The sequence below is a fragment of the Vigna angularis genome, chromosome 4 (assembly GCF_016808095.1).
Source record: "Vigna angularis cultivar LongXiaoDou No.4 chromosome 4, ASM1680809v1, whole genome shotgun sequence".
Taxonomy (NCBI): Eukaryota; Viridiplantae; Streptophyta; class Magnoliopsida; order Fabales; family Fabaceae; genus Vigna; species Vigna angularis.
The window spans coordinates 8,713,368-8,735,957 of record NC_068973.1 but is presented as its reverse complement, the minus strand read 5'-3'; the positions used below and the strand labels follow the sequence as shown (position 1 = coordinate 8,735,957).

Genomic DNA, 22,590 nt, shown 5'->3' with positions numbered 1-22,590 from the left:
TTAATATATTTTTTTAGTTTTCATTATATAAAAAAGTTACAAACAAAAATTGGAGTGTTTCTATTGAGATTTATTAAATAAAAATTTAAATTATTTTGTACTCATTGTTTGTATATATATACTTTATTAAAATTTTAATGTTTATTTTGATGGAAATTTATAAATGTTATTTTTATAATCAGTAAAATCATATATATTATCATGCATATGACTTTTATTTATGATATAAAAAATAAAGATTATTTTATAGAAAAATATAAAAATATGGAGTAATTATAAGATAAATAATTTTTATAATTATATTATAAGTAGATAATTTTTTAGAGATAGTTATTAGATTTGAAAAAAGCAATTCCAAAAACAGAAAAATAAAATAACAAAATTATTTATATTAATAAATATAAAATTAAGAGGAATTACATTTTTGATAAAAGTAAATTTCTTTTATAATAGTTATATATATATATTATGAAAATTAGTAATTTTTTTTATAATTACATTTTTGTTTATTTTTTTTATAATTATAATAATAATTTGAATTATATATTTTTATTATGATAAAAAAATGCACTCATATATAAGCATGTCTTTCTACTATTAACAATCCACATCTCTGTAATTTATATAAGGGTTAAATATGTTTTTAGTCCCTAAACTATTGGCCGTTTCTGGTTTTCGTCCCTCTTTTAAAGTAAGGTACAATTTGGTCCTCATTCTTTTCGAAACGTTCGTTTTAGTCCTCGAAAACTAAACACTGTTTAAAATTTTGGTCCTCGTTTAGCAACAAATGAGGACTAAAACCAAAATTCCGAAAACTAAAACGAACGTTTCGAAAAGAATGAGGACCAAATTGTACTTTATTTTGAAAGAGGGACGAAAACCAGAAACTACCAATAGTTTAGGAACTAAAAACATATTTAACCCATATAATTAATGTGTTATAACCCTATTCATATTAACATTTTAAAAAAAGTATTTAGAAGACATATTTAATATATTTTAAATTTTATTCCCACCCAATACATATTTTGTCAGTTTTTATTTTTCCCTTTTGCATCATTTACAATTTAAAAAAAGTTAGGAAATTAGAAGGGACACATCCACCATTGCAGTGGTAACCTCTTTAAGCTTAAGCAAAACCCACACTATTAGAGTTGAAACTTGACTCATAGTATAATAGTAACCATTCAGGTTTCTTTATACTTCACCGACTTGCTGCTTCTTTTGAAGAGTGATCAATTTTGTTTTGGGAATGTTGATTCAGATTCCTCGCCTCACCAACTCTCTCAGAGACCCCTTCGATGTCGACCAGTACTATCTTCATCGCAAAACCATTCTCCATAATCAAAAACCCCGCAAGTAATAATTTTATTCTTAATTGTATTTTCTTTTGTTCCTCTTCATTTTATTTCTGTGTGATTGCTTATTAACAATAGTTAGAAAAAAAAAACAATGGTAAATTTCTTCAGTTTCCGGCAACCGGATAAAGAGTTTGAGATGCTCCTATTGGTTTCGGGCTTATTATTATTTTATAATGTGCCGTGATTTTCAAGTTGGCGATTCTCAGTGAAATTTATTGACTGATGGTTCATTTTGGGTGTTGAATTGTGGCATTTAGTTCTGCAAGTTCTCTTGATGAATCGGAACTGGCGCGGAAGATTGTTCAAGGGTGGGAAGAAGGTACTGTCCAGTTGTGAGATTCATGTGTTAGTAATTTTCAATTGATGAAAAAAGGAATGTTTTTAATTATTCCATGTTTGTGCTTGGTGAATTGGTGAAACAGCTCCTTCGGAAGTGCGACAAGCCTACAAGCAGTTTATAGGAGCAGTGGTGGACATGGTTGACGGGGAAATGCGCTCCGAGGAGTTCCATGAGGTGGCACTGGCTGTGTACCGGCTGTTTGGTACTCCAATGGAGGAGGGTTACATTGATAAAATTATTTCAGACAAAAAGTAAGTATTTACGAATATGAGAGTATACATAAACTTATACACTCATCCCTGAAGCATTTTTCGAATCTGAGAGTATACATACAGTCATGGAACTTATACACTCATCCTGAAAGTTTGTAAGAGTTCACTGGTTATAGAAAATAATATTATTTTTTTAACAATGACATGTATGTATAACTTAATATTTTTAACAATAATTAAAGATTTGAACTTCTTAATAGAGCAAGTAGGCATATCTCAACAATAAAGTATGGTAGTATATTTGTAGTAAATAAGATCAAACTCTATAAATGACCGAATCATATATAAGTTCATGAAAAGATAAGTTCCTCAAGGAAGGACATTTAGAAAATAAGTTAATCTGTTCAATTTTGCATGACTTTTTGATCTAAAGAATTAATGAGCCTTACTAGGTATTGTATAGAGGACTTTTAGTACACTGTGGTGGAAAATCTCTAATTTCTATTGCCTGATGCATGTTACAAATGCTGAGGCTATAATACGGCTTAAGTATATTTTTGCTTATTGTTCAAAACATTAAACTTTAATTGTGACATTGATATGCAGGTTTGAATTACAAAAGCTTATTGGACACACACTTGTTGATGCCAAGTTGAGGCAAGTTGCATCACTAGCACAAAGGCTTTTAAATTTGCAGCCGCTCAATAAAATGTCTGCCATTTCTATTGAAAGAAACTTAGATGCTGATGACGATTTAGAATTTGGAGCTGATTTGTTTTTTCAAGCACCTGCTCGTTTCTTGGTTGATGTATCCTTAGATGACGGAGATATGATGGATTTTGAAAGCATTGTTCCATTAGAATTTCACAATGAACAGTATGGTCATACCAGCCCAGCAGATCATTCTATTGTCGATGGGGAAAAGTTCAACTTGTCTTGGATAAGAGATGCATGTGATAAAATTGTTAGGAATTGTGATTCACAGCTATCCCAAGATGAATTGGCAATGGCCATTTGCCGGGTTCTTAATTCAGAAAAGCCTGGTGAAGAGGTATATTGCTTGGTTTGAATTTTCCTTACAGATTTGCATATAACTACAGTTTTCTGCTTTCTTGAAACTTATAATTTTTTCTCTCTCCTTGAAGATAGCTGGAGATCTGTTGGATCTTGTTGGTGATAGTGCATTTGAAACTGTGCAAATCTTTTTATTGGTGAGAATATGCTAATTCCTCTCAATTTTAAAAACTGTTATTGGTAATTCTTTGTGAACTTAATTCTTCCTCCATCCATATTCGTCCAATCAATGATTGCTTCATATGCTGTGTGAGGTTTTGTTTTGAAATTCTATGTTTTCCTTGCTTTGAATAATTCTTTGTGGTTGTTGATGTACTTCACTTTAAGAGTGAAGGCATACCTACAAACTATCTGTTTGGGTAGAAGGAGAAGGAGAAGTTTATTAAGATAGTAAGAATATTAATTGGTTAATTAGTTGGTCTGATTAGCTAGATAATTGGGGAAGAAGGATAGGAGAGGGGTAGATTTGTTGTTATTGTAAATTGAACATTGGCTCTTTATCTTTTGTGAAGGGGAAACACCCTTGGAGGAAACATTTCTATCCGATTTCTTGTTCTTTTCATCCTAGTCAATAAAAATCTTACTTTTCTTTTTCTTTTCTTGGTTCCTAACAAATTGATCATGAAAAAGGACTGTAGTTGTTTTATGGATTTGTTCTAGTCGTAGTTGACATTTATATGGTAATTTGCAGCATCGAAAGGAGATTGTTGAATCTATTCATCATGGCTTATTGGTATTGAAGTCTGATAAAAATGCTTCAAATGCTCAGTCTCGCATGCCTAGTTATGGAACACAGGTATTGTTCGTATTATTTATTAATTAATCTGTAGTTCTTCACTTGTATATTGTGAAATCCATACTTATATGCTTTTGTTTGGTTGAGAAGAAAGGGAAGGGGGACAGAAGGTAGCAGTAAGTTGGGTAGTTTGGTGGGAGAAAAAGAGAGGAAATACTTAAACAGTGGTTGAATCCACTATATTGTACAAATCCACCTCTTCTCTCTATTTCTCACCCCATTTTTTTTTTTCTATTTCTCTTCTACCAACATATTTAACTTCCACTATATTTTCTCACCTATTTTCATTCCTCCATTTTATTTCTATCTACTGTATTTCTCTCATCTCTACCAATCAGATAATTAAGGATTTACGTTTTTTAGGTCACTGTTCAAACAGAGTCAGGAAAGCAAATTGACAAGCTTCGACGCAAGGAGGAAAAACGAAATAGACGGGGAATAGAACATGCTGGTGATGGTGACTTGTCTGTGCTGGATTTCTCATCTTTACTTCAAGCAAGTGAGAGGATAAAATTGTTTGATGAGATGATTGGGTCTGGAGATAGGTCCGAGTCAATAGCTGTTACTGCTCTTCCTGAAGGAACTGTAAGGAAGCATTTTAAGGGGTACGAAGAGGTTATTATTCCCCCAAAACCAACTGCACCGTTGAAACCTGGAGAAAAGCTGGTATATCTCTTCTATTTGACTTGTGAGTTACATTGAACTATTTATTGTGGGATTAGGAGTATTGTTGTGGACTATAAGATGAAATCGTTGATAGTTTAATGACATATGAAGTGAGTGAAGGGTGTGACCCATGTATTGCTAGTCCTTGGATCTTTGGTTATTGTAAGATGATAGCCACACCACAATTACAAAAAATTAAACCCACCTATGTAATTTTGGTTATAGTTAATTATATATTAACAGATTTCATAGCTATTGCTTCTCCCCAATTCCCAAATTGTCTTCTAAGTTCTGGTTTATGGTAAGCATTATTAATTCATATTTATTGCAATACACACTTTCAGATTGAGATCCGGGAGTTAGATGACTTTGCACAAGCTGCATTCCGTGGGTACAAATCACTAAACCGAATCCAGAGCAGGATATTTTCAACTGTTTATGGAACTAATGAGAATATTCTAGTGAGTGATATGTGGTTGATTTTAAAAAACATAGTAATGATTATAGAACTTGGATTTAGCAAAGAGCGAAATATGGTTACTTTCTAGTGTAACAAGGTGTTTTTTATGTTCTGGCAGGTGTGTGCTCCCACTGGAGCTGGCAAAACTAATATAGCTATGATTTCAATTTTACATGAGGTGAATGGTCACTTGCTTGATACGTATTTTTTCCCAAAATATATAACTTATGTCTGTTGCTGTTTTGAATTGTTTTTTTCCCGGTGTCATGGGCATGGATTGGTGCAATTGGAGTTACAAGATATTCAGATCCAAATTGATTAACTGTAGTCGGATGGGATCAATTCATACTTTAAATATTTATTATCATCAATCTCAATTAAACCAATCTGATGGTTTGGAGCAGTGTTAGTGATGCCGAAAATGGAGAAAAGCTGGTGACCCCAAAAATCCTTACGAAAATATTTCAGAACATAAAGGGTTATGATGGAAGCATCACGAACAAAAAGATAACAATATATATATATATATGTATACATAATGTAAAAAAAATGTAGAGATATAATGGTGGGAGAATCTGATAACGATGTATTGGCCCAAAAACCATTTCTAACCAGAAAAGGGGAGTAAAATGGGAACCCTACAAAACAAAAATGGGAGCCAAACAACCACCCCGCAAGGAAAGGGCAAATAAGGGCTGGAATGGGATGTAAGGCAGATGATGAACCCAACCGTGGTGGGGCAGCATCACTTTAGTGCTTGAGATGCGCTTGAAAGATTATATGTTTGGTGATGCATGAAGAAGTTTTTGCCTTTGGGATTGGCGGGGTTGGCCATCACTTAGAGAGACATTCCAAATCTAGTGGTTGCAGGAGCAAATTCTATTGGCCGGTTGCGGACCTTGGTGCACTGAGTTTCTTTGCCGGACCAGACAAGGATAAGCAGAGCAAGACTAACCTGCTTTTATACCAAGTTAAGAAAAGTAAAAAGAGAAAATATACTTTAGAGAACTTGAAGAAGTTTCTCTGGTGTTTTCATATTTGTACATATAAATTGTAGATAAATCTGATATGCAACGAAAGAGAGAAAACAATAGAAAACAGGTCATCTCTAGGTCTCTAGGTACAGATTGGGACAACTCAACAAATTTTTAAAGCCTATCTTAACATTTTTCGATTCTATATTATCTTTCTGGAAAAAAGCATTCAACTTAAATAAATTTTCTAAAGCTTTTTGTATGAGAACGAGACTGACAAATCTTATGTAAATTACATTTTATTGTCTCTTTGGTTATATGGATGAAAATATGGGAGGAGAGAAAAAATTTAGATTTGAATTGAAGGTAAAGTGGAAACAAGGGAAGTTTTGAATTTTTGTTTCTAGGAGTACACTTTTCTCTCTCTTTTTCTTTCCGCTTTCTATCCAATGTAACAAGAGAGAAGACATTGTTATGTGTGTTTTTCTGCTCTTTTTTCTTTCCAGCAAAGTAAACATATACCACTAATGTTGTATATTATATTTAAGTTGACTTCTATTATAAATGTTCTGAGAATGAGAGAAAGTTTAGATAGAATGACTGAATTTTACTGAATGAGATATAAGTTACGATGTTTTCATACAAAGTTTGTATTTATACAGGAAAAGTCCTAACTAGTAACTGATCTAAGACTTACAGGAAATCAACTGAGACTAGCTAGGTAAAGCTTACATGAGAAGGAACTTAAGCTAACTGAGGACAGCTGTCTCTTTGACATCTGGCAAGTAGAGAGTGATACACAACTTCTAGAAAGTTAAAAAGTAGATATTTTTTTAATAATAGTAGTGGTGTGTGTGTGTCCATTCTTATGGAGTTGTATAGAGGTGTTGGCTTAAGTGTCCAAGACTACAGTTTTTTTTTCCTAGTTGAATGCTTAATGAGAAGTGTTTTGACATGTGTGAAACAAGTGTTGGCATTGGAAATGTGTCTCACATCACAACCTTTTATGTCTTATGTAGCTGAACTGAATTGTCATAATTTTTTTAAAGGCTTGGACACTTTACTGATCCCATATTGATTAAGTATCCAAAAGTATAGATAACGGTCATTTATTTTGTACAAATACGTGAAACAAATTAAAATATCAGTGCTTCATATGCTCTTACTGCTTCTGAAACCCTAATAGCTGTTGTATCACAAAAATTTCCTAGTATGTGGTCATTATTTTGATATGACAAAGTTAGAGCCGTGAAGGGTTTTATTGTATTAACAGGGTTTCTTAATCGATCAATTTGTTTGTGCTTTTTCATGATTCAGCTGTGAAGAGGAGTGACTTATTTTCTTTAGCTGTATAAATGACTTCTGCAGATTGGACAGCACTTCAGGGATGGGTACTTGCATAAAGAAGAATTTAAGATAGTTTATGTTGCACCAATGAAGGTATGTTTATGCTTGTGCTTCTCTTCTTTACATTTTTGTATTCATGTTTGCTTTTTGTTCCTTGCATTTGTGTCATTTCTAATTTTAGATTCTTGTCATCACTAGGCTTTGGCTGCTGAAGTCACCTCAACATTCAGCCAACGTTTATCTCCTTTGAATATGATTGTTAGAGAGCTTACAGGAGATATGCAGCTCTCTAAAAACGAGCTTGAAGAAACTCAGGTTTGTTAAGAAAATGTCAAGGTCAGGATTTCTTTGCCAGCATGCAAACTAAGTTAATTATTTTTGTGGTTTAAATCAGATGATAGTGACAACACCTGAGAAATGGGATGTCATTACACGCAAAAGCAGTGACATGTCACTGTCAATGCTGGTAAAGCTGTTAATTATTGATGAAGTCCATCTACTCAATGATGATCGAGGTCCTGTGATAGAGGCTCTGGTTGCTAGGACGCTCCGGCAGGTAAAATATGTCTTATGTTTGTGTGGACTTGAAAATAGTTTAGATATCTCAAAAAGATTTGATTATATTTCATTCAATTGTAAATCAGTACAAGAGGGTTTGTATAGAGCTTGAAACTCTTAAAATAATGATTACAATATCTTTTTAGTATCCTATAGTATCTTTGATAAAGTAATTACAAAATTTAATATCTCCTTGTAACTCAAGAATATATTTTCATAACTAAATAACACCCCACTTCCCCCTAATGCTGGTGATTGAATATTTATCGTTCCCAGTTTGTATGTGAGATCATGAAAATATTGAGTAGGTGGAAGTGCAAGCAGAAGTATTGGTGGAATGTAAGAAGCGATAAAAAGACAATTATCCAATTTTTCTTTGAAGTGTTTATGTATCTTGATATGTTTTGTCCTATCATACTCAATTAGATTGTGATCAATACAATTACTGATTTTTTATCACAATAAGTGATCATATTGTCAGAATATGTGAATTTATTGCACAATTAATATAGCAATTATGTGTAATCCTGCAATTATGTGTAATCCCTAAAATTAAGGGATTAGGATTAGTAATTATTGGGCATATTTCCTTTTATTAAGATCAGGTATTATTGGGTAGATATCTCCTGATTTAGAGACTTTATTTCAGGAGATTTTTTACCTTAATTAGACAATAGTTTGTTTCTTTTTAAACACCTATGTATTGTTTCAAAAGCATGAATGAGAGAATAATTAATTCCAGCATCCTACTACTGTTTTACAACATGGTATCAGAGCTCTAGGTTTTTCCTCGAGCCCTGGTCTTTGTTTTTTGTCTCACGGCCTTCATTGCCGTTCCTCAACTATTGCTGGCCTTCATTGCCATTCTCATCCAAAAAAAAAGGGGCAGCCTTAGTTGCTGCTATTATTCTTTCCGCTGTGTTAACCTAACATCTGATTACAATGTCTGGTGCTACATCAAGTAGAGAAGTCTCTAGTCCTTCACACAAAAATGGAGAACTCCAAGGTCTCCGAGCGTCATACAGATTGGATGGAAAAAATTTTCTCAAATGGTCCCAATTTGTTAGAACCTATCTCAAGGGAAAAGGATGCCTGGTTCATCTCCTTGAAAATGGTCCAAGCATGGAGGATCCAGCATTTGCAGCATGGGATGAAAAAGATTCCATGATTATGTCTTGGTTGTGGGACTCCATGGAAGCTACCATCAGCGACACTTGTATGTTTCTTAATACAGCTAAAGATATTTGGGACTCCATAAACCGCACATATTCTAAAGCCAATGATGCTGCCCAAGTATATGAAATCAAAATAAAAACTGCAGCCACAAAACAGGGAAGCAGAGGAATCACAGAATATGCGGCACTGTTGCAGAATCTATGGCAGGAACTTGATCACTACAGAGTTTTTGAAATGAAGTGTGCTGAGGATGCAATCCTCTTGAAGAATTTCATAGAGAAGGATCGTGTGTATGATTTTCTTGCAGTGCAAATTCTAGGGAGAAAGGATACTCCTTCACTAGAAGAAACCATCTCTATTGTTCATGCAGAAGAAAGTCGGAGGAGTGTAATGCTTGAGTCTCAACCAATAGATGGGTCAGCTCTACTTACCAAACCTGAACTGGTGCAAAAAGGAAATGAGCAAATTCCTAATTCTCTATGGAAAGGAAACAAAGATAATTTATGGTGCACCTATTGTCAGAAACCGAGACACACAAGGGAGAAATGTTGGAAATTGCATGGCAAACCTCCAGGAAAGGAGTGGGTGAATCGTGGAGGACAACAAAAGTCCCAAGTGCACGTAACACAAACAAAGATTAAAGAATCTCCAGCAGTAGACAGTTTCAATATGGAAGAAATAAAGAAATTGAAGAAGCTATTGGGGAATATGGAGGAACCCTCTGGATCATGTTCTCTTGTTTTCTCAGGTAAAACTTCTTGTATGAATACCTCATATAATGTGAACTCTTGGATTGTGGATTCGGGAGCTACAGATCATATGACACATTTATTCCACTTGTTTCATTCTTATACACCCTCACCAAGTAATAGAAAAATTATTGTTGCAAATGGGTCAGTAGCTACTGTTGCAGGATATGGTAATATCCAAGTAAACCCCAACCTTATGCTTAAAAACGTTCTCCATGTTCCCAAACTCTCAGCCAGTCTTCTTTCCATAAAGAAACTAACCTCTGATCTCAATTGTTCTGCAATGTTTTCCCCATCTCTATGTGTTTTTCAGGAACAGGACTCGGGGAGGAGGATTGGACTTGCTAAAGAAAAAGATGGTCTTTACTACTTGGAAGTATCTCAAGAATCCCAAACCAACCAAGGAAAATCCCTTCACAGTATAACAAATAAGGATGAACTATGGTTGTATCACTATCGTCTAGGACATCCATCATTTAAGGTGCTACAGTTTATGTTTCCTCATTTGTATGAAAACTTAGATATCTCAAAACTTCATTGTGAAACTTGTGAGTTAGCGAAGCATACTCGTGCTTTTTTTCCCAACAGCAATAATAGAAGCTCTCAACCTTTTCAATTGATTCATAGTGATATATGGGGACCGTCTACAGTACCAAATATTTCTGGGGCCCGCTGGTTTGTAACATTTATTGATTATTGCACTAGGGTTACTTGGCTCTATTTGCTTAAACAAAAATCCGATGTCAGCACTATCATTCCCATATTTCACTCAATGATTAGAACTCAATTTGGAGTTAACATTAAAAGGTTTTGGACCGATAATGCTAGAGATTATTTCAACCAAACCATATCCTCGTATTTCCAATCTAATGGGATCATCCATGACTCTTCATGTGTTTATACCCCACAACAAAATGGAGTGGCAGAAAGGAAAAATGGGCATTTACTCAATATAGCTCGGGCTCTTCTTTTTCAAGGGAATGTTCCAAAAAATTATTGGGGAGAAGCTGTTCTTACTGCATCATATCTTATTAATAGACTTCCCTCTCATGGCCTAAGTAATAAGAGTCCAATAGAAGTCCTAAATAATTTCTTTCCTCACTTTAAGAAATCAAATGGACTGATTCCTAGAATATTTGGATGTACAGCCTTTGCACATGTCCCTGTTCAAGCTAGAGATAAACTGGATCCCAGGGCTGTTAAATGTATTTTTTTAGGATATTCAGCCACACAAAAAGGGTATAAATGTTATGATCCTATCATTAAAAAATGGTATATCTCAGCTGATGTTACTTTTCTTGTTACTTTTCTTGAAACTAAACCTTTTTTTAACAAAACCAATCCTACAGAACAATGTCTAGAAGACCCTCATGAAAATGCTGAGTTCTTAACTCTGCCATATATCACAACCAACAGATCTGAGCCTCCAACTATACAACATAATTATGAACGAGGATCAGAAGCTATGGATACAGATTTCCCCATTGAAGCAACTCGAATAGAAGCTGACAATCCTCCGAGATTTAACAAGGTTTACACCAGGAGAAAGCAAATTCCAGAGATGATGCAAGTCCATGAATCCAATCCAAGTTCTGCACCAGGAAATGAAGAAATACGTGAACCAGAAAATGAGATTGACCTTCCAATAGCCCTCCGAAAAGGTACTAGAAATTGCACTAAAAAACCTCTCTATCCTCTCTCAAATTATGTTTCTTATGATAGATTATCAGCTAACCATAAAAGCTTTATTGTAAACTTGAATTCTGTGGTTATACCAAATAATATTACTGAAGCACTAACAAAGAAAGAGTGGAAATGACAACATTAGAGAAGAATAACACTTGGGAAATTGTGGATAAACCCAAAGAAAAGAATATCGTTGACTGTAAGTGGATATTTACAGTAAAATATAATGCTGATGGGTCACTTGAACGATACAAAGCAAGATTGGTGGCCAAAGGATACACTCAAGCATATGGAATAGACTATGAAGAGACGTTTGCACTAGTTGCTAAAATGAATACTCTAAGGATTCTTCTATCCTTAGCTGCTCATTTTGATTGGAAACTACTACAGTATGATGTTAAAAATGCCTTTCTTCATGGAGACCTAGAGGAAGAAATCTACATGAATATCCCACAGGGGGTTGAAGGAGATAGACAAAATAAGGTGTGCAGACTTAAGAAGGCACTATATGGACTGAAACAATCTCCTAGAGCATGGTTTGGGAGGTTCTCAAAAGTTATGAAGGGATTTGGCTACAAACAAAGCCAAGGAGACCACACGTTGTTCATAAAACATTCAGAAAAGGGGAAGGTAACAGTTCTTTTGGTGTATGTGGATGATATTATAGTAACTGGGAATGATGAAAAAGAAAAGGAAAAGTTGAAACAAAGACTAGTCCAAGAATTTGATCTCAAAGAGCTTGGAAAACTGAAATATTTTCTAGGAATTGAAGTAGCATACTCTACCCAAGGAATCTTTATATCCCAACAAAAATACATAATTTGTTGGCTGAGACAAAGACTATTGGATGCAGACCCGCAACAACTCTAATGGACCCCAATCACAAACTGAGTAAATCTGGAGATGAACCAGAAGTAGAAAAAAGGATGTACCAGAGGTTGGTTGGAAAATTAATATATTTGGCGCATACCCGACCAGATATTGCCCATTCGGTAAGTGTAATAAGTCAGTTTATGCATGAACCAAAGGAGTCTCACCTTCAAGCTGCCTACAGGATTCTACATTACTTAAAAGGAACTCCCGGAACGAGAATCCTATTCAAGAAGAATGAAAAATTGAACCTTAAGCCTACACCGACACAGGCTATGCAAGATCTCTAATTGATAGAAGATCGACTACTGGATATTGTACTTTCCTGGGTGGAAATTTAGTAACTTGGAGAAGTAAAAAACAGAATGTAGTGTCTAGATCATCAGCTGAATCAGAGTTCAGAGCACTTGCTCAAGGAATATGTGAATTATTATGGATAAAAATTATTCTGGATGATTTGAAAGTTGATTTGAAGGGTCCCATGAAACTGTACTGTGATAATAAATCAGCAATAGAAATTGCACATAATCCGGTTCAACATGACCGGACAAAACACGTTGAAATAGATAGACACTTCATCAAAGAAAAAGTAGATGAAGGTCTATTATGCATGGCGTATGTCCCATCCAGGCAACAAGTAGTTGATGTGTTAACAAAAGGTCTCAATAGCCCTATCTTCCAAGATCTTATAAGCAAGCTGGGAATGACCAATATCTATTCCTCAACTTGAGGGGGGGTGTCAGAATATGTGAATTTATTGCACAATTAATATAGCAATTATGTGTAATCCTGCAATTATGTGTAATCCCTAAAATTAAGGGATTAGGATTAGTAATTATTGGGCAGATTTCCTTTTATTAAGATCAGGTATTATTGGGTAGATATCTCCTGATTTAGAGACTTTATTTCAGGAGATTTTTTACCTTAATTAGACAATAGTTTGTTTCTTTTTAAACACCTATGTATTGTTTCAAAAGCATGAATGAGAGAATAATTAATTCCAGCATCCTACTACTGTTTTACAACACATATGTTCTTCACACTTCACTTCAAGATCATTCAAAATAATTTCCACCATAAAGGAAAGAGGCCTTTCTTTGATTTGGAAACTTCTATCCCTAGGGTACCTTAGTTTTTTGAGATTCTTCATCTTGTATTGAGCAACAAGCTTCTCGTTCAAGATCTATTTCTATTTTCAGAATTACTTGCAACAATCATGTCATCCACATAAACCTAGAGAATAGAAAGTTTTGCTTCAAAGGAATGTTTGATAAATAAGGTATGGTTACATCGACTTTGTCAATACCCTAAGAAAATCATAGCTTTAGTATGTCTATTAAACTTACATACTATTTTCCTTTCTTCAATAGGTCTTATTAGAATGTAATCAACTTTTACAAATTTGAGAGGGTGGCGAGACGAGTCAGATGGTGGTGGTTGCCACTGAATATGGTTATGCATTTATAAAGGGGAAAATACAAAGAGATGGGCCTAAACACTTACAAATTTGGCTTGTAAGATGAAGGTTACTATGACTTTATATATAGTTGAAATGAGATCTCCAACACACCCACTTATTTCAAGGCATGGACATCTTGTGTGTGGAACTGAATATTTTTGGGTGCCTTGACAAATTGCTTAATAGCCGGTGGCACAACAAACCTATCAAATATTTCTAGGGTAGGCCATGATACTATATTAGAAAGTGAATTTAAACTTGATATATCCTTTTAAACTGGCTTGTAAGGAAAGATTTGTCTCTATTTTATACACATCAAATTGATCTTATCTCTAGTTAATGTGAGATCTCCAACCCTCCTATACTATCAATATCTTTTGTAAGAACAAACATTGTAACTTTGTCCATTTTTTCTCATTTTCAATATCCAAATTCTCTCTCTCTTGGTCTTGATCTCTTTGTTTCCTTCAAAAGATTTCTACACTTAGTGAATTGAACTTATAATTAGAAATTTAAAGGGGCTCATCTCCAATAGTATGTTTCAAGTGTTTCTTTTGAGCTTGTTTAAATTTAAATGGTGAATGCTGATTAGGTTAGTTCCTCTTTGGTGGTTTTGAGCTCAAAGATGTAGTTTTGTATTCAAATAGAATTGGGAAAAAAGGAAAGAAATGTGTGTGTTTTTGATAAAACATTTATTTTTATTTTCTTTTAGTTGCATTGAGGTAACATATTCTGCACACATAAAAATACACTGTTTGAAATCAAATTATTTTGTGGTACCACAATTGCAATACAGGAACTTGTTATATTGTTTTACTTCTCATAATAGTTGTCTTTTCTCCGATTATTATTAGGTGGAATCTACACAGACAATGATACGCATTGTGGGCCTTTCTGCCACTCTTCCCAATTACCTAGAGGTATTTGGTCTAAATAATATATGCTTTTTATTATTACATCTATTGACTTTGATGCTAAAATATATTTTGGACATCACTTACAAGTTCTTACTATACTATTCATTATCACCAGGTTGCACAATTTCTCAGGGTAAATCCTGACACAGGCCTTTTCTTCTTTGATTCTAGTTACCGTCCAGTGCCTCTTGCACAACAATATATTGGAATTAGTGAGCCAAACTTTGCAGCTCGTAACGAATTGTTGAATGATATATGCTATAGAAAGGTATTGTTCGATCTCCATTTTCTTCAAAACATGTTAAATCTTGCAGTGTTGGCTATTTTGATAGCTTTGGCCCCTTTTTGAGCAAGGTTGCTGATTCTCTAAGGCAAGGCCACCAGGCAATGGTATTTGTCCACTCCCGAAAGGACACTGCCAAGACAGCTAATAAACTGGTTTGTCATTTTGGAAGCTTTATATGGTTATGTTTGAATTAAAGGTCTTTTGTAGTTGTATTAGTGTTTTTCACATATCATTATTGTGTTTCTGTTTATTTTTATGATTGTGATTGCACTTTTTCTGTACCATGCTTTGCTTCCAGTATCATCACTTGTATGTTGTGTTTGGCAGGTTGAACTAGCACGGAGGAATGAGGATTTGGAACTTTTTAGTAATAATACACATCCACAATACACCTTTATGAAGGTGGTCAAAGAAAACATTTATTTTCATTTTTCTTATGATATGAATGCTTCTTCTGAGTTCATAGATTTTTATGTTTTGCATGTAGAAAGAAGTCATTAAATCCAGAAACAAAGATCTTGTTGAACTTTTTGAATATGGTGTGGGTGTGCATCATGCTGGGATGCTACGTGCAGATAGAGGACTTACTGAGCGACTTTTCTCTGATGGACTTCTGAAGGTAGAGACACTGATTTTTCCAGATATGAGTTTAGAATTTCCCTCTGGTTTCATGAAATGAAGTTTTGTCTTTTTCCACTTTTAGGTTCTTGTCTGTACAGCAACTTTGGCATGGGGTGTCAATCTACCTGCACACACAGTGGTCATTAAGGTTTGTTTCTATAGCAACTATGATATAAGATAATCATCTTTGTTTTATCTAAATATAGTTTCTTTTTCTTCAATCAAATAATTGAATCATGGAATTATATTGCTGTATTGAATTTTCAAAGTTGGGAATCTAGTGAATAATTTTGAATCGAAATTTTGGAATGTGATGGAAAAGGGATAAGGGACTAGTATACATCACACGGACAATGAATTGTAGTTTACTAAACATCTTCTGGCATATTCTTGCATCAATCAATCGTGTAAAAAGTTATATCTTAACATTTACTTTGAGAGCATCAATCATACACTACATGGACTTGTGGAACCCCAATCTCTTTGCAATTGTGCCAAAACTTTATTAGCATGACCTATACGATCTTTTCTCATCTTCTCTTGCTAAGAGTTCTTAAATTTTGTTGAAGCTTTTTATCTTGTAGGAATAAATTATAGTCATATGATGGAATCCCTATGTGTCTCAAGCACAATAAAGGAACATGTTACATATCTATATCTATATTTCTCTCTCTCTCTCTCTCTCTCTCTCTCTCTCCATATATATATATATACACATACACATTGCATTTCATAGAGATGGGCCTAGGTCCATGTTGTAATTAGAGGAAATATCTTCTTAATTGGAGAAAATAGAGAAAATAGATGTGTAATCTTCTAGATTATTTTGTTTCCCTATTTTCCTATTTTAGAAGATTAGATTGTTACAAATAGAGCAAAGGGGAATGTAATTGATATGATTGAGAATAATAAAATCATTCTTATTTTCTACTGTCCATATGTTAATATATATCGAACACTCCCTTTAAGGTTGGTGCATATAAATCATATTTGGAGAAGACATGCAAATAGATCATCGAGGTTAACAAATTGAGTACTATTGTCCAAAAGATAAAATATTTCATGCATGTAGTGACAATATATCTCAACCTGTTTGATCCTCTTGTGGAATATTGAATTGGAGGCAATATGAAGGGTAACTTGGTTATCACGAATGAGAGTCATTTGTGTAACCTTTTTCTGTTGATTCTTTATCTTATATAGTGGCGATAAGCGATGATTGATGAAATGTGTGCTCTTAAATGTAGTGGTACTGGGGATTTGGTTACACTTCACCAATCAATTGTTGGGTATTTGTGTCTATGTTTCTGCTCAACAAATCCATTCTAATAATGAGTATGAGGACAAATATTCTAGTGTTGAATTATCATTTCTACCAGTAACTTTGGCAAGGATTTGAACTCACCATTCAATCAGTTTGAATACCTTTTAAGGGCAGTTGAAACTAAACTAAAGTTTAGTTATTGAATGTAAGTGTTTAAAAACCTTCAAGAAATAAGATGTTTTTCTTATGAAGATAAATCCAGGTAAATCTTGAAAAAGCATAAACAAACAAATGTGGCATAATATTAAAAGCTATTAGTGGACAAAACGAGAGAACGACCCCATAGTCAATATAATCTAGTTTAAGAGAATAATTGTAAACAATTCGAGATAAGGAGGAAAGAATTTTGTGAACACTGGCAATGAACAAAAAAGAAACAACTTTTTCAGTGGTAAAAAGAGTATTCCACAGCTAAAAAGTAGGTCTCATAACATGAGCATTAGGATGCCCTAGTCTTCCATGCCAAACAAATTGAATACTATTTTCATTGTTGGTTTTTCTTAAGTGGAATTTATAGTAACTTAACCTCACAAGACCAACTTATAATGTTGAGTTAGTCTTAAATCCTACTTTCTTAAGATGGTACCAAAGTCATTTAGAGCCTATCATAGCGAGGTGGTTGGTCTTGTGTCACCTGCTATTGGGTTCCTCCCTAAGTCCTATGCTCTAGATGTTCAGTGCTCAATGTGAGGGGATGTGTTGAGGATGTCACATCGACTAGAGATTATACCAAATTAGTATATAAGTGGGTGTAAACCTTATCTTCAAGTTAGTTTTGTAAGATTGAATTAAGTTTAAATTTCACTTTCTTGAGAGTACTCATTGCATAGTTGACAAAAAAAAAATCAGATTTTGCACGAGGAGGAGGTTGAAGCTGAAATGTGGGAAAGGCACAAATATTGTTTGGCCCAAAATCTCCTTGAACAAGCACTTCATTATTCACCAGAGATTCGACAAAATAATGAGTAGCATGAAATTCAAAGTAATCATAATTTGCCTTAGCAAATTTACTAAGTATTTGGATTTTTATTTATAGTAGGAAAATGCAGTAATCGATGAAGAGCTAAAGAAACTTAAAATTTTGTGTAGCAGAAAAATAGAAGAACCAAAAGATTGAATAGGTAATCCTTGAGCATTACCGATATGGATATGTTCAGAACCTTCATTAGGAATACATTGTTGAATATTCTTGTTTTCTGTAGTAACATGAAAAAAAGCCCTATAATCATGGTACTAATTAGAACTAGAATGAGGAACAAGGGGGTTGGCAGCCAACTAGCATCAGTGTTGGTTACCATAGCAGAAGGAGGATGTTGTGAACTGGAAAGATGAGATGAGGGATGATGATAGTTGGATGGTGAGTACTGAAGAGGTGGAGCAAAAATTTGTTGTAGTTGATTGAATGGATAAAAATATCGTTGACCAAAATCCCTGAGCATTATAGTAAAAACTACTTTTTGAATGGAGGGTTTAAACTGTCTTGTAATAACAAAAAGCAACACTGCCCATTCTTCAAGCATATCTGACGCTGAACATTAGCAAAAGCCTCTCTGTGGTCATGCAGACATCCTCTAACGAACCTTGTATGTGACTACTAGATAGCATTACTGTTAGAATTATTGGTTATTGTGTATGAGTTATGTGTGTATGAGTTGTGTTCAAGTGTGTTCCAACTAAGAGTGAGTTGGAAAGGAGTGTGTATGTGCTGTATCTGAGTGTGTGTGAGGTGTGTTCCATTCACTTAATCCTATAAGTATAGGATTAAGGAGAAGGGTGTAAACTAAGTGAGTCAATATAATTCCATTTTCACAATTACTATTGCCTCTAATCTTGTCTTTCATAAGAGGACCAAACATATTTTTGTAGATTTGTCATTTCATAAGAGAAAAGCTAGAGTCTAAGAGACATCACTAGATTTGTCAACTTCAGTGAAAAATTGACAAACATATTCACCAAATCTTTGAGAGGACGAGGATCAATCATATTTGCAGCAAACTTAACACATAACATATATGCTCTAGCTTGAAGGGGACTCTTATAATGATAGAAATAAGACACATTGTTTACAACTAAGAATATTTTTTGTAGTTGTTAGAATTGGAAATATCTAGAGCATATATGTATCATTAGGAATTTTTTTTACTTATTTCTATATCATATCTTTATTATTAGATGATACCTTATTTTCTCTATATACTGTATTGAGTCTGTTTTCTTAACATAAGGTGTGCTTTGTAAGGAACACAGTTTCAACTCAATGTATCTCTATGTCCAATAGTATGTTGGACATTATGTTACCCACTATTGGCCCGTCATTGGACCATCTATTAATATATTGCTAAATTCAATGTTGTAAGCGAATGTAAACCTCATTTTACAAGCTAGTTATGTGAGATTCAGTGAAGTCTAAATCCACTTTCTAAGATTCTAAATGTCATACCCAGTTTTTTCTGTTTGAATTGTTTTTTTCAGTATGTTTGGGTCTTGATTTGATTTTCTCTTGTAATTTATAAGTTAACATGATCGATTTTATTTTCTAGGGTACCCAACTATATGATCCAAAAGCTGGGGGTTGGCGAGACCTTGGTATGCTTGATGTTATGCAGGTAAGGCATGCAGTTTCTTGTTGAATGGAAATGTCAACTGTTTATATGGTCCACGAGATGTTTTTTATTTTTCACTTTTAGTTACCAAAATGCTAACTTATTTTTGTTTTATTTCCTGTTTTTAGAAGTTTGTACAGGAAACTAATTGAAGCACGTTAGACACCTAACAGATACAATGAAAATAACTTTTCCCCGTTTCATTGTTATTCGGAAAATAATATATTTTTGAACTGATAGGAAAAACAGGATAATTTTCTTGAAGCTGACAGCCCATTATTTTTTATAAATTAACTAAGTGGCTTTTTCTATGAAATTTTGATGTAGATATTTGGGCGAGCTGGGAGACCTCAGTTTGACAAAAGTGGTGAAGGTATTATAATTACGTCACATGACAAACTAGCTTATTATCTGCGACTGTTGACAAGCCAACTCCCGATTGAAAGCCAGGTAATAATAACATGTTCATTTTTGTTCTTTGAATCTCTGTTTGCATACCATGCATCAGATTTTCTTTATGTATTTCATATTGTGTTGAGTGGTTTCTTTGATCTTATGCAGTTCATTAGCTCCTTGAAAGATAATTTAAATGCAGAGGTGGCATTGGGTACTGTAACTAATGTTAAGGAAGCCTGTGCTTGGCTGGGCTATACTTATCTTTTTATAAGGATGAAGATGAATCCTTTAGCCTATGGTATTGGGTGGGACGAGGTACCAAACTACAAACTTTTCCTTTATTGAACCAGTTATATGATGCATTTGTATGCTTTTGGCTTGTTTATGTTTGATGTATGTTTTCACTGAACTAACCTCCTATGTAAAAGGTGTATGGTAGGAAGCAAAGGGTAGGGGTAAGTGCAATGGATTGAACCTAATTGTGTTAACATCAACTTTATAACTGGCTGTTAACTGAATACCAACTGGTTAGATAGATATATGGCAGGAGGTTTCGTTTGAGAAAGGCAGTTTTTTGTTATTCTTCTATAATTCCTTTGCCCAGCCCTGGTACTGTATTGGATTCATTCAAATTCAGGGAGAGGAGAGCTCCATCAATATTAGTAACTTTCTTCAATCCATAAAAATCTAGAAATGTAAATGACAATTCTAGTTCTGACCTTAAATGTAGTTGTGTTATGAGGAGAAGGTTCATCTCAAAGTACATGGTTCTCTGTAAGAAATAGGTACCATATAAACCACAATTACATGTTTCTTATTCCACAGAATAAAGAAATAAGAACATATACCAAAAATAAATAACTTGTATTTAATTTTTTGATATGCTGTAACTTCGAAGTCCACACTTTTTTTTGTTTGCATATTCTACAAAAAGAATGAGAATATTGCTAATTTTCTGTGTTCCACACATTTTTTATAATGAAGTGTGCCTGCCAATCATTTTGAAAATAATTTCAGTAATTAGCTATATGTATTTAAAGGTTTTCTATTGATAATTTTTTTATTTACTGTATGGAGTAAGACAGGTGATTTCTTAATCTTATATTCTTTAGGTGATGGCGGATCCTGCTCTTAGTTCTAAGCAGAGGTCTCTTGTAATTGATGCTGCACGTGCCCTTGATAAAGCAAAAATGATGCGTTTTGATGAGAAAAGTGGCAATTTTTATTGTACTGAGCTTGGTCGCATTGCAAGCCATTTTTACATTCAATATTCCAGTGTAGAAACATACAATGAAATGCTGAGACGGCACATGAATGACAGTGAGGTAGGGCAAGTGTTCTGTCAATTACTATATCAAAGGGTGATAGCTTATACCTGAACCTGCCTCTTGTTTCCAATAATTTTCTCAACTTTTTCCCTAAAAAAGGTGTTTTCCTACAATAAAATTTATTGTTCATTTTTATATGCTTTTTTCCCAGAAGATTAGGGAAGCTGTGTATTTTGGTGGTTAGTCATCTAATGTATCTTTATATCTTCTTTGCCATAAGCCTATGAAAACATGCATCCATTCTATTGACATTTATAAATTATTATTATCAGTATTTGTTATTTTATGTTCTTTTTACCTTTTGTCACTCTAGGTGATTAACATGATTGCACATTCTTCTGAATTTGAAAATATTGCTGTTCGAGAAGAAGAACAAAATGAGCTAGAGACGTTGGCGCGCACATCATGTCCATTGGAAATCAAGGGTGGTCCTTCCAATAAACATGGAAAAATTTCCATTTTGATTCAGGTTTTGTTCTTGAGTTTGACTCAATTTTCCAGTTAGGATACCTGAGTAAATGAATGAATAAGATATGGCTTTGTTGTTTGCAGTTGTACATATCTCGAGGTTCTATGGATTCTTTTTCTTTGGTATCTGATGCTGCATATATTAGTGCAAGCTTGGCTCGAATAACACGGGCGTTATTTGAGATTTGTTTACGAAGAGGCTGGTGTGAGATGACTCTGTTCATGTTGGAATATAGCAAAGCTGTGGATCGTCAAGTTTGGCCACATCAACATCCTCTTAGACAATTTGACAAGGACCTTTCTGCAGAAGTTTGCTCTTAACTATTGTTTTCCCTAAATTTTCTAGTTATATAATATTTCATATTGGTGTGTGATAGTATTTTTTGGTTCATAGATATTGAGAAAGCTTGAAGAGCGTGGGGCTGACCTAGATCGCCTGTTTGAGATGGAGGAAAAAGACATTGGGGCATTAATTCGGTATGCACCAGGAGGAAGGGTATGTACCTTTTAGTAGAATAATGTTGAAAAGTTTCTTTCAGAAGTTGGTTCAGATGTTCAAGAAATTTTGATTATTATTTTCTTACTCCTTCACCTTTTTAGTTGGTCAAGCAAAACCTAGGGTATTTTCCATCACTTCAATTATCAGCAACTGTGAGTCCAATTACAAGAACTGTGCTGAAGGTATTTTACAGCTATGAATACCTATCGAGACGGCTTAGTTTCACATTTTTTTCATTAATTTCATCTTATAAAATAGTCTTGACATCCAATTCTACACAATCACTCGTTATTTTCAGGTTGATTTGGTCATTACGCCTGTTTTCACTTGGAAAGATCGTTTTCATGGTAGTGCTCAACGTTGGTGGATTTTGGTTGAGGTGAAATAAATTTTTCTATGATGATGCAGCACTCTGTAAAT

General features: G+C 34.1%; 1 protein-coding gene across 3 annotated transcripts in view; it reads left to right on the top strand.

Annotated features, from left to right (window-relative positions):
* Positions 1 to 1,118: 1,118 nt before the first annotated feature.
* The window catches only part of LOC108331439 (DExH-box ATP-dependent RNA helicase DExH14), a 51,009-nt gene continuing 29,537 nt past the window's right edge, over positions 1,119 to 22,590 (top strand). Inside the window, exons 1-27 of one of the 3 annotated variants that reach the window (XM_052877186.1) lie at positions 1,119 to 1,359; positions 1,619 to 1,680; positions 1,784 to 1,952; positions 2,520 to 2,964; positions 3,059 to 3,124; positions 3,679 to 3,783; positions 4,147 to 4,449; positions 4,794 to 4,910; positions 5,028 to 5,087; positions 7,252 to 7,323; positions 7,429 to 7,545; positions 7,625 to 7,786; positions 14,583 to 14,648; positions 14,761 to 14,913; positions 15,000 to 15,083; positions 15,259 to 15,333; positions 15,419 to 15,550; positions 15,635 to 15,700; positions 19,417 to 19,482; positions 19,807 to 19,929; positions 20,041 to 20,190; positions 20,988 to 21,200; positions 21,517 to 21,672; positions 21,756 to 21,980; positions 22,066 to 22,167; positions 22,272 to 22,352; positions 22,469 to 22,549. In XM_052877186.1, coding sequence (XP_052733146.1) covers positions 1,253 to 1,359; positions 1,619 to 1,680; positions 1,784 to 1,952; positions 2,520 to 2,964; positions 3,059 to 3,124; positions 3,679 to 3,783; positions 4,147 to 4,449; positions 4,794 to 4,910; positions 5,028 to 5,087; positions 7,252 to 7,323; positions 7,429 to 7,545; positions 7,625 to 7,786; positions 14,583 to 14,648; positions 14,761 to 14,913; positions 15,000 to 15,083; positions 15,259 to 15,333; positions 15,419 to 15,550; positions 15,635 to 15,700; positions 19,417 to 19,482; positions 19,807 to 19,929; positions 20,041 to 20,190; positions 20,988 to 21,200; positions 21,517 to 21,672; positions 21,756 to 21,980; positions 22,066 to 22,167; positions 22,272 to 22,352; positions 22,469 to 22,549 — 3,558 coding nt within the window. In that variant the 5' untranslated portion in view covers positions 1,119 to 1,252. Of the gene's footprint in view, positions 1,360 to 1,618; positions 1,681 to 1,783; positions 1,953 to 2,519; positions 2,965 to 3,058; positions 3,125 to 3,678; positions 3,784 to 4,146; positions 4,450 to 4,793; positions 4,911 to 5,027; positions 5,088 to 7,251; positions 7,324 to 7,428; positions 7,546 to 7,624; positions 7,787 to 8,715; positions 10,195 to 14,582; positions 14,649 to 14,760; positions 14,914 to 14,999; positions 15,084 to 15,258; positions 15,334 to 15,418; positions 15,551 to 15,634; positions 15,701 to 19,416; positions 19,483 to 19,806; positions 19,930 to 20,040; positions 20,191 to 20,987; positions 21,201 to 21,516; positions 21,673 to 21,755; positions 21,981 to 22,065; positions 22,168 to 22,271; positions 22,353 to 22,468; positions 22,550 to 22,590 lie in introns of those variants that run through there. The other 2 variants (XM_017566114.2, XM_052877185.1) reach the window with 2 other exon arrangements.